This window comes from Cucumis sativus, chromosome 2 (assembly GCF_000004075.3).
Source record: "Cucumis sativus cultivar 9930 chromosome 2, Cucumber_9930_V3, whole genome shotgun sequence".
NCBI classification, from domain to species: Eukaryota; Viridiplantae; Streptophyta; class Magnoliopsida; order Cucurbitales; family Cucurbitaceae; genus Cucumis; species Cucumis sativus.
In genome coordinates, this window is record NC_026656.2 from 14,996,776 (window position 1) to 15,014,683 (window position 17,908).

The 17,908-nt window shown below is 27.6% G+C and overlaps 1 protein-coding gene across 1 annotated transcript; it reads right to left on the reverse strand.

The window, feature by feature from the left end:
* Positions 1-2,845: 2,845 nt before the first annotated feature.
* LOC101205228 (probable mannitol dehydrogenase) lies at positions 2,846-5,254 on the reverse strand. Its single transcript, XM_004151406.3, has 5 exons — positions 5,068-5,254; positions 4,491-4,604; positions 3,732-4,245; positions 3,480-3,633; positions 2,846-3,268 (listed from the first exon to the last, which is right to left on the reverse strand). Exons 1-5 carry the CDS (start codon positions 5,163-5,165, stop codon positions 3,072-3,074), a joined length of 1,077 nt encoding a protein of 358 aa, XP_004151454.1. The 5' UTR covers positions 5,166-5,254; the 3' UTR covers positions 2,846-3,071.
* Positions 5,255-17,908: the final 12,654 nt, after the last annotated feature.

Here is a 17,908-nt window from a genome sequence, read left to right on the forward strand (position 1 = left end):
CATCTTTTAATTATTTGCATCATTTGAATCATTTGACACTCATTTGACTCTTTGATTGCTGCCCTAATTAATTAGTGTTTTGCATCTGCTTACACTTATTTATGCTCTATTGGGCTATTTGACTATTTTGATGGTTGAGTTATGCATCTGTTTAATTATTTGACACCCATTTGAATGTTGTGAGTTAATTATCTGATTTGGCATTAATTATTTGGTTAATTAATTAGCATACTGGCAATGCTATGTTAATTATTTGTTCTGTGTTAATTTTCTGCATCCTCGTTAATTATTTGACATCAATTTGGCCATTGGAGTATTTTGATTACTGAGTTCTCATGCTAATTAATTTGACACCCATTTGACTATTTGATTGTTGCGCTGATTAATTAGTTGTTTTGCATCTATTTGGCTACTGCCTTAATTAATCAGTGTGTTCTGGATTAATTATTTGGCATCCATTTGGGTGCTAGGTTAATTATTTCATTTGGTTAATTAATTAAATGATGTGTTAATTATTTGATTGATGTCTTAATTATTTAACACCTATTTGGCATACTGATTTAATTATTTGCTAACTTTTTAATTATCTAGGCACCCATTTTACATTTTGTGTTAATTGTGTGTATCCATTTGGTATCTTGTTTTAATAATTATCCATTTGGCATATGTGTTAATTATGCATTTGAAAATAACTATTCATTTGACAAGCTCTCTTAATTATGCATTGTTAATTAATTAGCACAATGTATTTGACAGTTTTAATTTTTGGCATCCTCCATTGTGAGCTAATTATTTGCATATCGTTAATTATTTTGGCACTCATTTGGCCTCTTATGTCAATTACTCATTCGAATTATTTGTATTATGTATTAATTAATTAATCAGCATGCATATTGCTAAAATTATTTGACATCCATTGGCTACTGTGATTATTTATTGGCATCTTGCATTAATCCTACTTTGATATTCTGCAATTAATTATTATTTCACCCATTTGACATCCTCGTTTAATTATTTTGTATATTTCTGAATTAATTAATTAATTATTTTGCATATTTCTAAATTAATTAATTATTTTTCATATTTATGAATTAATTAATTATTTTGCATATTTCTGAATCAATTAATTATTTTGCTTATTTCTGCATTAATTAATTATTTTGCATCATTCTGAATTAATTAATTATCTTGCTTGTGTTGTATTAATTAATCATCTTGTACATTTTGCATATTGCTTACATTATCCTGTATTTGTTTTATGCATTTATTTTATCTCAACATATTACCCTTTAAGTATTTTTCAAATTTCATAATGTTTTGCTCATTTTTATTATTTATTTTCCAATTGAAATATAAAAATGTAAATTGGAGAAAAGTATTGTTTTTTATGGATTTTATAATTTAAATTCCATGAATACATGAAATTTTTTCGTTTAAAATTTAATTAATAGATTGTTTTTAAATAAACACATTTCATATTTTAAATGAGACTGATTAGTGTTTTCATTCTAAATACATGAAATTTCTCATTAAACACCTATGATAGAGATTAAAATATCAAGTTTTGGTATCTTAATATTCTTAAGGTGAATAAAAATCTTTTAAAACAAAAATAAACTTAATTTTTCTAATGGTTCCTATGCCACCCATAATCATCAATTTCATGCTTAGGTTTTACTTTCTTCGATATGAATTGATAAACATGAGACATTTAAACAAAACCTAAATAAAAACTTTGTTTTGTGAACCTCTCTAATTTAATTTAAAAGATAAAATTGGGTAACCATTTTTTGGGTGTTGTAGGGTGCTAACACCTTCCCTACACACAACTGACTTCCGAACTTAAATTTCTGAATGTACGCAGACCATTTTTTTTTTTCTTTTTTTGGGTAACCAATCACACCCTAATATAGTTGGTGGCGACTCCAAAACTATTTATTAAAATTAAATAAACGGGGAGGTCGGCCGCACCGCGTAGCGATCACGTCGCGACACTATGTATCTTGTATTTTATGGTATTAAACTCAAACATGGTACCTACCACTATTAAAGCATGGTAATAATTTATGTGGTTTGGTAAATGCAAAATTAAAATTATATAATTGGATGAAACCAACTTTAAAATATTGAAACCTTAGAAAGATATGACTTCCTACCATACTAGATTTCATTAAAAAAAAAAAAAATTATTAGTCAATCAACTCAAATCTCACCTATTTTATTGTAAAAAAATTGACTTTATCAAAAATAATTATATTTATTTCACGGTAATAAATCCTGAATCCTCAACCCTAAACTATATTTATTTCTTTGAAATTGAACATTGTAATTAGTGTTAATTGGGTATGGAAAGAAGTGATTACTCTTGAAAACATATTTAAATTGTTCTTTTTATCACATTTACTTAAACATCTTACGAACATAATTTGACTGCTATGAAAGTTGTTTGCTTTGTTATCATTTGTCTTCTTATTATTACTGGTATCATACTATTTAGGGTCAATTGGTAACCATGCCTATAATAGTAACAATAGTCGTAACAAATTCATAATTCTCCTACTGAAGCAATACACAATATCGTATCAATAGCGATATATGTGGACAAAAATTGGAAAATAATTTAACAATATCTAGGAGTGATCATATTCCATGTAATTTTCAAATGCAATAATCAAGTTAATCACCCTTGGATGAAATATTTTGAGAAAGATTCGACTTCGGTTCAATTATACGAAAAATAGTTCGGATATATACATGTCAAGTTAGAGGAAGTGATACTTAATGAAGAACACTTTTCTTTTCCTATATTTCTTTCCATTTTCATGGAAGAATATTATTAAAGCAATAATAGATTAACAACGAAAAATATATTATTAGAATTGAAGGAAAAGCCACAAAGAAAAGTATCAAACTTCAACACATGATAAAAGTTTCATGAGTAAAGCACATAAACGAACATTTCCATAAGATGCTTTTCTTTGTAATAAACAATGTCCTTCTTATACCTTCACCAAAATCATCTGCTCCTTCTGTATCACTTCCTTATTGTACCCAAAGCCCTATAATACCTCCTATTTGAAAGAGTTTTCAATGTCGATCACAAACCGATATTTAACATCAGCTTTTGCAAGCCTTTCCATGGCTGAGTTAATGTCATTCATCTTAATGAGCTCAATTTCGGCTGTAATATTGTGTTTTCCACAGAAATCTAACATTTCTTGTGTCTCTTTCAGCCCTCCAAAGTTGCTTCCAGCTACCACCCTCCTACCTATAAGCAAAGTTTTTAAAAGGTCGTCATTTGTTAACGTTCCATATATTCTCATTTCAAATTGTTTAAGAAACATATATAAGCATTTTGGTAACTGTTTCGATCGATTAAAACTGTATACAAATTTCGAAAACAAGTTCTAGTTTCTCATTTCTAATTCTTGTTTTTTTCCATGTTCCTTTTGAAACGAGAAAGATAAGTTTAGGCTCACCAGAAGCGAGAATCCCGATTGATAGTTCAACTGGCTTGTTAGGTAAGCCGACAGCAACCAATTTTCCATTGAGGTTTAGCAGTCTAATCAACGGATCAAGAGGATGAACAGCAGATATTGTGTCCAAAATGTAATCCATAGTTCCCATGGCAGCCTACACCAAATATATAAAGTAAGCATTACACATAACTCAAAGACTCTGATACTCTAGTCTCTAACAAACTAATACAATGAGTCGGTTAAGCCACGTACCTTCAATTGTTCGGGATCACTAGAAACAACGAAAGCGTCAGCACCGAGCCTGTCAATTGCTTCTTCCTTCTTCCTAGAAGAGGTACTAATGACAGTAACTTTCAATCCAAAAGCCTTTCCAAACTTGACAGCAACATGACCAAGCCCACCAAGTCCAGCCACACCCAAATGCTTACCAGGTTCAGTCATTCCAAAATGTTTCATTGGGCTATAGACTGTAATCCCAGCACATAGGAGTGGAGCCCCAGCATCAAGAGCTAAGTTTTTAGGAAATCTAACAACAAAATGTTGATCGACAACGATCTTATCGGAATAGCCACCGTAATTCTTTGTTCCATCAACTCCAGGAGAATTGTAAGTATATTCCATCTTGGGACAGTAACTCTCCAAGTCTTGTTTACAATTTTCACAACTTCTACAAGATCCAACTATGACACCGACACCGACTTCGTCTCCTGCTTTGAATTTCTTCACATTTTTTCCAACAGAAGTCACAACACCCACAATCTCATGCCTGGAAATCATCAAACCCAAATTCTTACCAATTCTCATTTCAAACAATGGAATATAACAGTGACTTTGAAACAAAGTACAAACTAACATATAACTAATAACAACCTTTTGGCAATTGTAAATTGATTTGTGCGTTTAGAATAACTCATAAATGACATCTCTTCGATTCCACTAAACTACAAACTTTGTTTTGAAATTACATATATAATATAACATATGACAATAAACTTTGGTTTTGAACCATACCCAGGTACTACTGGATAATCTGTGGAACCCCAGTCATTCTTGAGCATATGCAGATCAGAGTGGCAAACCCCACAGTAAAGAACTTTGATAGAGACATCATCATCACCATTTTCCCTGTCACAAAACAAAACTTAATATTAAGCACTAGAAATAATTGAATAAAAAAATTTTACAGTGGTTTAGCATGATATTTCACTGACGTCCATGGACAGGGAAAGAACAGTTCATTATTAGAGAATAGTTTAGAATCTAAAGGCAGTACACTGCTAAAAACTCCAGGGTCAACAACAAGTAACAAAAAGAAAACCCAACTGGTATAAATATGAATTAGGCTACAATTACAGAAGAAAAGAAGAAAGAGTAACGTAACTAAATCTCAAAAGATGTCTCCTGTTTGTTTCTTACACAGAAAAAAAGAAAATCTCAAATTTCTTTCAAACTAGAGCCTCCGACAAGTATTGGGTGTTATAGAACATATTTAATGAAAGAGAAAGAGTGATATAAAACACAATAGATATGAAATGAGGAAGGAAAAAGCAAGAGAGATTGTTCACAAAGGGTTTAAAGAGAAGTTAACCTTCGAGAGAAATGAAAAGGAGATAGTAACCCAGATGAATCTCGAGCAGCCCAACCAAAAGTCTTGTGTGTAAGTTCATTTCCTGATGATTTCGCCATTGTTGGCTATCCCCTGAAACTTTGCAGCTCACTTCCCCTCAGCTCTTTTAAGTAGACAACTAGACATGTGAGTCAAGGTTTATTGAACCTACCTCTGTTTTTATACGAAAAAACATGGTGTTTACCACACATTAAAATATCCCCTGTCCCATCAATATCGAGATTTCAACTTTGTGAATACATCGATAAAATATCAAAAAAATATTTATAAAAGACATACAATTTATTTCAAGTTGTTACGAGTACTTAAATAGATATCATATTGTCTTCTACGAGCATTTATGACTTGATTAATATTAGCGTAGGAGAGAGACGAAGAGTATATGAGACTGTTAGCGCATTCTTTCACCTCATCATTGTCCAACTTTATAGATTATAAAGTGGGGATATGTATATAAACAATTTGTTTCAATTTGAAAATGTTTTCTTTTTTATTCATCCAATCATTTTAACTTAAACCGAATGTGGTTTTCAGCACTAAATATGCACCCTTCGATTTGAGTTCTTTAGTAAATTATTTAAAGAAATAAAAAGTGTTGTTCCTATAGTATTAAGTATTCATCCATCTTAATGTTTTTATATTTAAAAGTAGTTTTGCATGATGTTTCAAGTACCATCCGATAGCAGGGAGAGAGTCGAAGACGAAGATTGAGAGGAAGCCGAAAGTGATGGAGACAGGGCGAAGAGAGAGTCACGAGGGAGAACTAAGTGAAGAAAACATCGTGAGAGAAAGATCAATCAACCTAATGTTTAATAAATGAGACATTGAAAGATGTGTTTGAAACAAAATAAATATATATATAGTCATAATAGATACAAAATTAAAAGTTAAAAATTTAAGAACGATTCCAAAATATAAGCAAAAGGAAAAAAGAATTAGCATTGTGTAAAATATTTAGAGTAAAAAACAAAATGGTTATGGAAATGAATGAAAGCTATGTTTGGATTATCGAGAAAAGATGGGATGGGAGTTGTTGGTATGAAGGATGAAAGAGGACTTTTGTGGGAGTGTGTGTTTCACATGGGAATGCACACAAAATGAGAGAGTACGCTCTAAATTATTGAAATCTTCTACTTCCCATCTCATTTCTCTCCAATGTCTTGGGTTTCCATCGCTTTCTCTTTCCAAACATTGTCTTTTTTTTTTTTTTTTATCGTTGAACCTTTTTTTTAATAATCGAATTACATTCATTTAAAAGATAAAAGAAAACCAATGTGCTCCATAACTCGAACATCATCGATTTTGAGTTGGTTGTTGTCGTCGACTCTGAACTCTACGTTGTTCTGGCTCCTCTTGGTTCTATGGTTCTTGTTAGTACTCTTTTCGATCTAATACCTCTACAGTTGCTTCATAGTACAAATATTTGTTATGTTCTCCATGGTCACGATTGTGTCCATGCATGAAAGAAGTCGATGGACCAATATTCATGTATGAAGATGATGGATTGAACCCTAAATCATAATATCTTGTACTGGCCTCAAAATCACAATATCCTGCTCCAAATGTTGACATCATCATCATCGAACTATCATAACTAGTTTGGCTCTGTGTTTGTGTCATAGGAGGCACTTCTTCCACATTATGAGAAACTTCATCAAGTTCAACTTCTTCCACTTGGACACATCCCCTATGAATTGGTGAAGGTACAATAGGTAGATCGTACATATTATGTATCTCGTTAATGTACCTCACGTTATTATTATATATATCAATGAGTATTTAATTAAGTAAATAATTTAAATAATTATAGAATAAAACCATAGATCCACTGCTAACATGTAAAACCTTATATAATGTAGTAATATGCCTATAACGTGACTTTAATATCAAAATAAAATCATAGATCTAATATGCTTCTTAGTTAATAATTTATTATAATAACATTATATATCAATATTAAATGAAAAGAAACTTACAAATTGAATAAAAATTATTTTTTTCTTCAAATTGACGACGATTCTTCCTATTTTTATATTAATCCAACTCAACATAACTACACAATATATATATTTGTATATATATAATGAAAAATTTAGTATAAATTATTAAAAGCATAAACAAAATATTAAGGATAATTTATCTATGTGACAATCTGTTCCGTTCTTGACGTCTTGATCTACATGTAACGCTCGGGATTAGAAAGGGATATATGAATGAATCGATATCATGTCTAAATAAGAGGGATTGTGGGAACATGAAAATAATGTTAAGAAATACTAAAAAAAATTAAAAATTAATATCTATACCAACAAGATGTACCTTCATTTTCGATGACTTGATCATACGAATTTCAAAATTAAATATACTTAACTTGAAGCAATTTTATGTTGGATGACTTCCTGGAAATATTTCTAGGATGCATATGAGTGAAAACAAAACATGTTGAAAGGACTCTCCAATAAATCTTTAAGGGTAGTAAAACTAGTAAAATTATTTGTATATCAAATCTTAAAATGAAAGATAAAGTATTATTTTAATATCTCTTTTTAATCTTTACAAAAAAAAAACTTAAAACTATTCAAACAAATTTATTATTTTGAATCTTTATTGGAAGAGAAAGTCTTCAAATGTTTTGAAATTTTCTTAAACATATTTATGGTTGAGATAACCGTGAGAATAGCAAAATAATAATAAAAATTTGGAAATTAGCAAATTAGCAAATTCCAAAAATATTTTGATTTTTAGCAAAATTATCCGAAGTATATATATTTTGACAATTTTTTAACCGAATTTATCCCTTCATAAATTGAAACTTACTTTGCTCAGATACAATGTATTTGTGCAGAGTAAAACAATGGAATATAACATGGAATTACGAATACAATGTATTTGTATATAATTGAGTTTTATAAAAATATTAAATAAATAGTCATTTTTTGTATTGATCTCATCTAACCAACATCTTCTATATTTATGTCTTCAATTTATACCAGATTTTCAGATTTGTAGACTTAAAATCAAATGGTTAACAATTTATTTTTATTAATATTATATAATAATAGCTGTTTAATTCATATGCTTTTTTCTATCCATAAAATGATTGATAATATAATTCCTTCCTATGTTTCATAAGCTTTGATTAATTCTGGATAACATTTTATTATATTACACAAATACAAAATTTTTCTTATAATAATTGATAATATAATTTATTGATTGTTGGTTAATTCTTTGTAACATTTTATTATATCATACAAATACACAATCTTTCATATTTATCTTTTATTGTTTTTGGATTATATATATAATAATAAATATTTATTTTATCATTTTATTTTAAAAGTTTAGTGAGAATATCTCCAAAATTTGAATTTAGAATTGTATCATTCTCTAAAATTTTGCATATGGTATAATAACTTCATATTAACATTGTATCCACCCTATAATTATGCATGTAACAATTATTCCATATATTATATCAATGTCATTTGATATAATAACAACTTCATATTAAGATTGTATTTTCCCCTCTATAATTATTTAACATAATAATAAATTGAAATTAAAACTTCAATAAAATGGTTCATTTAAGATCCTAATTGAAAACATTTAAATTTGGTACTAAATTTACTATTTTGTTGGTAGACAAGATTGCAACCACCTATTTTGTTGGTAGACAAGATTGCAACCACCTATCCTGTAATAATAAAAAGTATATATATAAGATTTTCAAATTTGTTATATTTTAAACCACTTATTAACAATTTATTAAATAAATTTAATATATATTTTTAATAACAATTTTAATTTTAATTTTAATATATACTTTTAATAACAATTTGAATTTGAATTTTAGAATTTAATTATGCCTCAATGGTATTTTTGTAATTATTTGAATATTCTTCTTTTAGGTTTTATTAGATAAAATAAAAGAAGAAGATTGAGAGAGGGGCAGCCGACAAGAGACAAACGCAATGAGAGAATAATTGAAAAAGAAGTCCAATTGTATCCCCATTTGTTTCTGTCAAATGTTGTGGCGAATTCTTAGATGAATTGAAGAAGAAGTGGGTAATTCTTGTCAAATATCATCACTACGTTGTTCAATCTGAGAAAGTTTGACAGATTTTGACCCAAAGAAATTTCGTCGGATTTCATGATTTCTTGTCGGAGCTGATTGAACCATGGTTCTCTTCCGTGTTTTTGAAAATTGAATCAAAATTCTGTGAAATTGCTAATAAGGAAGAAGATGAAGAGGAAGATGAAGAAGAAGATGAACTGGTGAAGCTTTTTCCATAATGACAACTTTTCTAATTTTTACATTTTTTAGGGTTTAGGTGAACAATTGCATTTTTCATATTAGATAGATGCATTTGAGGAATTGTTTCATTTATTTATTTGTCTAATATTTATGTTTTGATATTCTAACAATTTAAAATTAATTTTGATATTTTTTGGAAGGAAAACTCATAATTGCTATTCTTGTTGACAACCCTTTATTATTTTAATCTTCATTTTCTATCTCAAATATGAAGAATGGATTTAATTTCTTTTCAGATAAATTATTTTAAAATTTTAAAATAAATATTTTTCTAACTACAATATTTAAATAACTAAATATTTTTTTATGAACGTAGTTTGGTTATTAAAAAATATTTTAATTTACATTTAATTTTTCAATTACAGATTATTATTAAAAAACGGATTGACAATCATATTTTTAATAATAAAAAAAATACATTTATAAATTTTCATAAAAGTAGTAAAAAATGAATAAAATTTTAATATGGTTTAATTTAAAAGAAAAAATCTCTAATGAATTAATTATTTAAAAATATTCATTCAAATTTCTCATATTAGAAGGAGGAAAGCAATAACCAAAATTTTAATTTTTACAAAAATATTAAAAATGAAAAAAGAAAGCCGAGAGAGAACTACAATATTATAATAAATATTTTTAAAACTACAATCAATTTCTAAATATTTCTTACATTTACATTATTAAAATAAAACCTCCCTCAAAACTATGGACCAACAATAAATTTGTATTTTTTAAAAAAACTTGCATAAACAATCTAACATCTACTTAATGTTGTTGATGCTAAGATCTAAATGAAGTAAAACATAGGAGTGTTAAGAAAAATTAATAACCCGATCAACTCGGATTATCCAACACAAATTGTAAGAATTGGATTAGGCTAAATTTTGTGTTGGATTAGAAAATTGAAGAAAAAAAAGTTGAGTCAGGTTAGGTTGTACAAGTAAGGGTTGGATGGACCCAACCTGATTATGTATACTAATATGTGTATGTTGCCTTACACCCTAATTTGTTCACCTTAATGATAATTTGTTTACCTTGAAAAACAATATGAAAATTTGTCTAAATTATGGAGAGATAAAAAAAAACCTACCTAGTCTAACCTGAATTTTTTGGGTTGGGTTGACTTTTGCATATTGAATCGTTTTTTTTTTTTTGTCAATCCAATTTTGGATTGGTTAATAATTTTGCTCCATTTTCGAGGCGGGGAATGAGAAATTTTTTTTCCCCATTGGCAACATGGGATCGGGGACGGGAAATGCATTCCCCGACTCCGCCTCGATTCCCAACCTCGCCCTGATTAAAAATATAATTATATATATATATATATATATATATATATATATATATATATATATATATATATATTTATTTATTTAATAATACGTAAAAGATTAAAAAAAATCTAATGTGATACTCTTCATTTCCTTCTTTTCTCTATTTCATTTCTTTATTTTTTTTTTCCTAATTTCAATTTTTATGTTGTATATGTATATATTGTGCCTTGACTTGTGATTTGTAAATTTTTTTGTATTTTCTAATAATTGAATTTTTATTTTTATAAAAAAAGAGCTAAAATTTGACATTTTAATGGTTTTAAATAAGAAAATTGATAATAATTGAATGGGCTAGAGGTTGAGATTAAGTCCATGCCACACTTTTCTTTTTTGGGCTTACCTTGCTTTGGGCTCTCTTACTTTGGTATTTCTGACAAACAAAACTCGAAAACTAATTTGTGTATTACTCAAACTTCATCTTATTGAAACTAAAGAACTTCAATACTTTTCCAACATAGGTTAAACTATACCCCATTGAACTAATTTGTACCTCATTTCAATATTTTTCTATATTCACGAATGTTCGAGTCTAACTTATGTGCACATCTCAACTAATGCTATAGAACAACTCTCTCGCAAAAAATTAATTTCTAGATAAATGAATTGAACCATGACCTCTAACCTCTTAGTTAGTTATTGAGACTGTGTTCTCTTTTTTTAATAGGTCAGTCCTTAATGATTATATTGTTTCAGTATAAGACCTAAGAAACTGCATAATATCCTTAATATTTCATTATATATGTTGTAGGAGATTTTTCAAAAATAACAAATTTGACAAAATATTTACAACCTATAAGAAAAACTTTTAGATTTTATCAATAATAGACATTGATAGCCAATGATAGAAATCTATCAATTTCTAGAAACTAAAATTTTACTATTAAACTGTAAATATTTTAATTTATTTTGCTATTTTTAAAAATGCCCATGTATTATACCATATTATTATTAGTATATGAATTGAAAATATTTTAATTTATTTTGCTATCTTTAAAAATGTCCTTGTATTATACCATGTTATTATTAGTATATGGATTGAAAATATTTGTGTACATTATTTCAAAATGCATTTTTGTTTGGTTATAACTTTCAAGTTCTTTTATGAATCTTTTAACTTTAAAATCAAAAGTTAAAGAAGGTTCTTGCTGTATTCACAATCCATCATCTCTCTCCTACTCAAATCAATAACCTAATTTTAGCTTCTCTAAAAACATAAAATCAAACTTCTAAAATTAAGAAGATAAACAATATAAATTTTCAGAATAACTTTGGGTCATAATTGAAACAAAGTCTTCAATATACTTTATGGAATTAAATCCATAATTACAAATGAATGGACTTGAACCTCAACAATATTTATCTACTACTTTAACATGAAGAAGAAGATGAATTGCATCCATTATTAACTGAAATTTAAGGGTTTTTTTTTTTTTTTTTTAATTGAACTAGTTTTAAAATCCATTATTTTAACAAAAAAAATAAATAAAATTACTACAACCATTTCTTGTTTTTACGTGGTTAAAATGTCAATATCTAATAATGGTAAAGAAGAATTCAGAAAAAGGTATTCGTAGTGTGTAAGAAAGAGTAAGTGGCCCTTTTGCTTTGGATATGCAATAACACATGTACTGCATTCTTTTTCCTTTTGAATTTAAAGTATCACCAAATTAAGAAAACATAAATATATAAAAGGTCCATCTTTTTAAAGAAAATATTCACACAAGGCAAAACATATAGGGCACATCTACATATCTCTACTCGATTAACATCTCTCTAGCTAGCATTCCGATCACGCTCCAAAGCCAAAAGTGATTCCGTATTTTGATAAAAAAGGTACAAAAATAAGCTAGAGAGGAACTCAACAAGTTATAACTCGTTCTATTTTAATTCATATAGTTAATTATGTTCAAATATGATATCCATACTTTTCCATAAACAAAAAATAGGGTAGTTATATTGGTAGCAATTTCAAAGATAAGTATATTACAACATTTTATATATATAGAAAAGCAAATATAACAAAGTCTATCAACAATAGATTTCTATCATTGTGGTATTAATTTATGATTAATTTTTGTAAATCCACAATACTCTTTCTTGTTGACCTATCCATGGTAAGTTTGAAAAAATATTCACATAATGAAAATCATTCCAATTCTTAGACTCAATTAAGAAAATAAGGGAGAATGAATTTTTTAGTCTATAGAACAACATGTGTTTGGTTCCTGAGTTTTAAAATTAGATCTTTTTAATCTTTAGGTTTTTTTTTTTAATTTTAAAAATAGGTTTAAAATTAGATAAATTTAAAATTTTATTTTAAATAATTATATGATATTTTAATTTTAAGTTAGTAAATTAACTTCTAAAAATCATATCCTCTACAAAACTATATATTTAATTTTAAATATTATATATAATTATTTTTAAAATCAAACATTAAATAGTTTTAGAACCTTATAAATCTATTTTTAAAAAATTGAGAAACTAAAAAGATATATTTTGAAAACTGAAGACCAAATAAGTCTATTATTATAAACCTGAGAACTAAAAATATATATTTTTAATATTTAGGAACTAAAAGTATATATTCATTCAAACTTGAGACTAAAAATAAAATTTTTTAGGTATTTGTGTGCGATCAATAGATTAAAGTTAGTTAGATATTAAAATTAATTTCAAATATGGCTTAAATTTGGTAAAAAGTATTATGGGGTTTTTAATTGCTTTTATAAATCTTAAAATTTTTAATTTATTTTCATGTATCTTATAGGTAGGAATCAAAGGTTGATATGATCACTAAAAAAAATTATCTTAAGATATAACCAACGAAGATATAACCAACTATTTGTGTAAAATGACTGTAAGTAGCAAATCTTCTTACATATTTACATATAGTTAAATTTTAAATTGTATTATTAATAGAAATTAATGGACATTCTACCAATATTTATCATAGATATTAGTCTAAAATTGTTATCTTCTGTAAATATTTTTTTCACATCATGCTATACTTTTATAATTATCAATGATGACAACTATCAGTGACGTATGGCTGCTATCATCGATAGCTTTTAATTTTTAAAAATCGAGAAAAGACCTTTGAAATGGTGGTAGGACGTAGACTTTTTAGACTTTTACTAATTTTTATGTTATATTTACAATGATTTTATATTCGTGCTATATATTCAATTATTAATTTTCTTTTACTTGTCCAAACAATTATGTTATCCTCAACTGGATGTATGATAAGATAATTAGTATATTTGGTTTTCTACTAGGGTTTGGGCCCAAGGAAACAGAATTATTACATGTTATTTATTTGGAGCATTATTCATGGAGGAACTAACACTATGGATTTTCTTCAAAGAAGAAACCCGAGTTCCTGCCTCAATCCCCACTAGTGTGTTCTTTGTAAAAATAGATGCAAAGATATGTTGATCATCTTCTCTTTTTGAAATGCAGCACCTCCTCCTTCCTTTGGGATCGTCTATCCAGGTTCACAAATCATGTGTTTCCTACTACTGATTTAAAATCACTCTGCTTTAAGTTATGTGAGCTAAATCAGAATTGTAGTAGAAAATGTCATTCTCCTTTGTGCAGCCACGAAACTATTCTTTGGAGCATTTGATTGGAGAAAAATAACAGGATTTTCAATGACAAGCAAAAAAGTTCTATGAACATATGGAAAGATTGTTGTAATTTCATTGGTTTGTGGAGTGGTAGGTATAAATTGTTCAAGAATTATAATGCCAACACCATAGCTCTCAACTTTCATGCTTTTCTGTAATCTTTTTGTACTATAGGCTACTCTTCAGCTTCTCCATTATTTAATATATTTTTTGTGACTGAGCTTATGCTCCCTCATCTTGTTTTTCCTCCTAAAAAACATAAATCCAAATCAAGAATAATATAAATATGTAATATAATATCATGCAAGTAAGTACATGTGTGTTCAATTTAGGTTTGTATATATCATAATCTTTATGCTATAGTTGGATGAGATTTAATTTATGTTCTCTTCTTCTTTTTCTTATTTCTGTTTGGTTTCTTTTAATCGTCATTTTTAACTCTTTTAGTTTTGTTGGTAGAGCGTTTTGTTAGACATTGTATTAATTTTACCTTCATTGGGCTACTAGTTTAAGCATGTAGATAAATTGATAATTTAAGATGGTATAATAGAAGGTCTTTACCTCAGGACGTTCTACGTTTTCAAGTCAATGTATTCTTATTTCCTCTCCTATTAAAATATCAATTTTCACTTGCTTAACTATTCTTCATATTCAGGTCCACAAGTGAGAGAAAGAGTTAGATATTAAATTTAATTTAATTATCTTCCTTTGCTATCCTAATCTTTTGGGTAAATTATTGGTGATTTAAAATATTTTTAAAAAAATTATGAAGATGAAAAATTGAAAATAAAATTATTTAAAAGAATAGGAATAAATGAAAAAAAAAAGACATACGAAATGAAAAGATAAGGTTTGAAAAATTATGAAGATTAACATGGAAAAATACACTTAAATAAATAGGAAAAAAAAGCATATAATTAACTAAAAATGCAATTTAACAAAAAAAGAAAGAAAGAAAGAAAGAAGTTTACTTTCTATTTCATCATTCCAATTTTGTTTTAAAATAAATAAAGAAAGAAAGAAAAATGAAAAAAAAAAAAGAAAAAGAAAGGGAGAAAAGAAAAAGTAAGGATAAAGATTAAAAAAATGACACATTTCCTTTTCTGCCCCATCATATCATCATATCATTCATCAAACTTTCTTAATTATTTAAATTGTTCAAATTTGATGAATTTACCCTCTTCACCTCAATGTGTTTCACATTATTTTCTTGAAGCTAATTAAAGTTCAAAACTAAATGGAATAGTTCATTGATATATGTATGAGTGTACATTCATTATAGAAACCATTTTGATTTTGATGCAATATTTCTAAGTGGGAATGGGTTTTTAACTAAACCACAATTAAAAATGCAAACCATAATTACCCATTTCCTCATTCAAATCCCCATTTGTTGAATTTAATAAATAGAGATATTTTCAATGTAAACATGTTTAAATTATGAACATAATCACACATTTACATATTTAGATAATGGTAAAGTTCCAATATAATTTTGGCATTTTTTTTACCTTAATCGATACTTGTGATATTATGATAATAACCATGGTCATTGTATTTAATAAATTAATTAAACAAAAGTAGTTCAACCAATGTAAAAATTAAATAAACATTAAATGTGATAGGTATGTGGTTAAAATCTCACATCCATTGGTCAAATAATCTTTGTAGGATGATATTAAAAAAATACCAATTATGGATAAATGCAAATGTGTTTTCCACCAAGGAGTACTGTCGAATATATATACACATAAATAATACTATATATCACATCATTCATTATATAAAATATTGTAATAATCGCAAGAGATTATTTTATATAGCATTTATAATAGGAATTTAAAAAATTGGTAATTTGAGGAAATGGCACCTAATTAGCCATAAACCTGTTGCACATTGCAATTACTCTTTAAAAATATATTATAATTACTCTTCTTACAAAATTTTGATTAAAGATATGCTTAGTTTAACTTCTTTTTTTTTTATTTAATTTTAAAAGAAAAATATCATTTTGAAAAAAAGTTGAAGAATTGGAAACTTCTTATAATAGACATTTTCATTCCAAATGAGGTCACCAAAATACCTTTCATAGTCTTTAACTGCCTCATTTCTATCATAGTTTTCCTAAGACAACCACTAGCCAACTTTCGACAACCTATTATGGCGTAACTTTTATTGAGTAGTTCTTAGCAACTTCTGATTGTCACTTGCTACCATTGCGTCACCTATAATTTTGGTGGTCAACTTTAGTGACAACCTCTGATAACCAACTCTGTTGACTACCATCGATGACCAATTCTGATAACTAATTCAAACGATTAACTCCCACAATCACCTCTAACGTAGCTATCCACTACTAACTTTAATAGTCAATTCTAGCACCCACTAGCTATCGCCCATGTGTTGATAACCACCTCCAATAACCACTTAACATTCCAAGTTTGAAATAATTTTATTTTAATTATCTTGAATTAATTAAAGGATGAGTTGGTTTCTTTTAACATTAATTTGATTAAGGATGTTTCTTAGTTTCTTAACTGGAGAAAGGGTAGAAAATTGATGAGAAGAATTATATATATATTTGTTATGGGGAAGTTAAAAAGAAGAATTAGGGTTTTGAAACCTAATAAATCACCTCATTCTGTGTGGCTTTATTAAAAAGAAAAAGAAGCTAGTCTTTTACTTTCCTTCTTCCACAAGGTCGTGAGCACCACTCCCCCCTTCACTTTCTTTCACTCTCCCCGCCGGCCACCACGCTGCCGGCCACCTTCTTTTATTGCAACCAAGGAATTTTAATTTAGCTAAAGGATTTACTATAGGACTCTCAACACGTTAAGAGACAATATATTATTGCGATTGACTGATTAAATTGGAATGCATTGAATTAAAATGCATGACTGATTGGATTAAACTATGTTGAAGGATATATATTATATTGAATGGTACTAGTTAAATTGTATTTGACAATTTAAAGTGATTTTAATCTACCTCCTGAAATTAAAAACATGGTTGTCACTATTGAAATTTATTGGATTAATTATGCATGATAAGTTTACGATCATTGGACTAAAATTGATTGGAGTGAAGTTAATACTTCATCTAGTGGGACCAGTAGTGATTTTTTTTTTTTACTGATATTTCGTAAAGAAAAACAAGAAAAATTGGGGAGAGAATAACCAGTGACCGTGCCATATAGATAAAGAAAAATTGGAGAATGACAAAAAAAATTAAAATCGTGCAAATTGGTAGAAAGTTTATTTTAAGTTTCTTTTATGTTTTAACTAAGTCTTGTAAACTCATTTTTTTGTGATCTTTTTTTTCTAAACATTTGAAAATTTTTGTGAATGATTTATATTTATTTCTTTTAGTATAAATTATATTAACTTTGTTTGATTTTGGTTTTGAAAATAATATTTTTATTTAAGTAATGACCTCGACTTAAAGTTGAAAAGATGGGGCATTACCAACCAATATTGGCGACCAACTTGGATGACCACCAATGTTTCAGAGACTCGCTTAAG

Coding starts and splice junctions, on each gene's coding strand:
- LOC101205228 (XM_004151406.3), bottom strand. CDS start 5,165: ATGGCGAAATCATCAGGAAATGAACTTACACACAAGACTTTTGGTTGG. Junction 4,246..4,490: donor GATTATCCAGTAGTACCTGG/GTATGGTTCAAA, acceptor GATGATTTCCAG/GCATGAGATTGTGGGTGTTG. Junction 3,269..3,479: donor AATCGGGATTCTCGCTTCTG/GTGAGCCTAAAC, acceptor CTTTGCTTATAG/GTAGGAGGGTGGTAGCTGGA.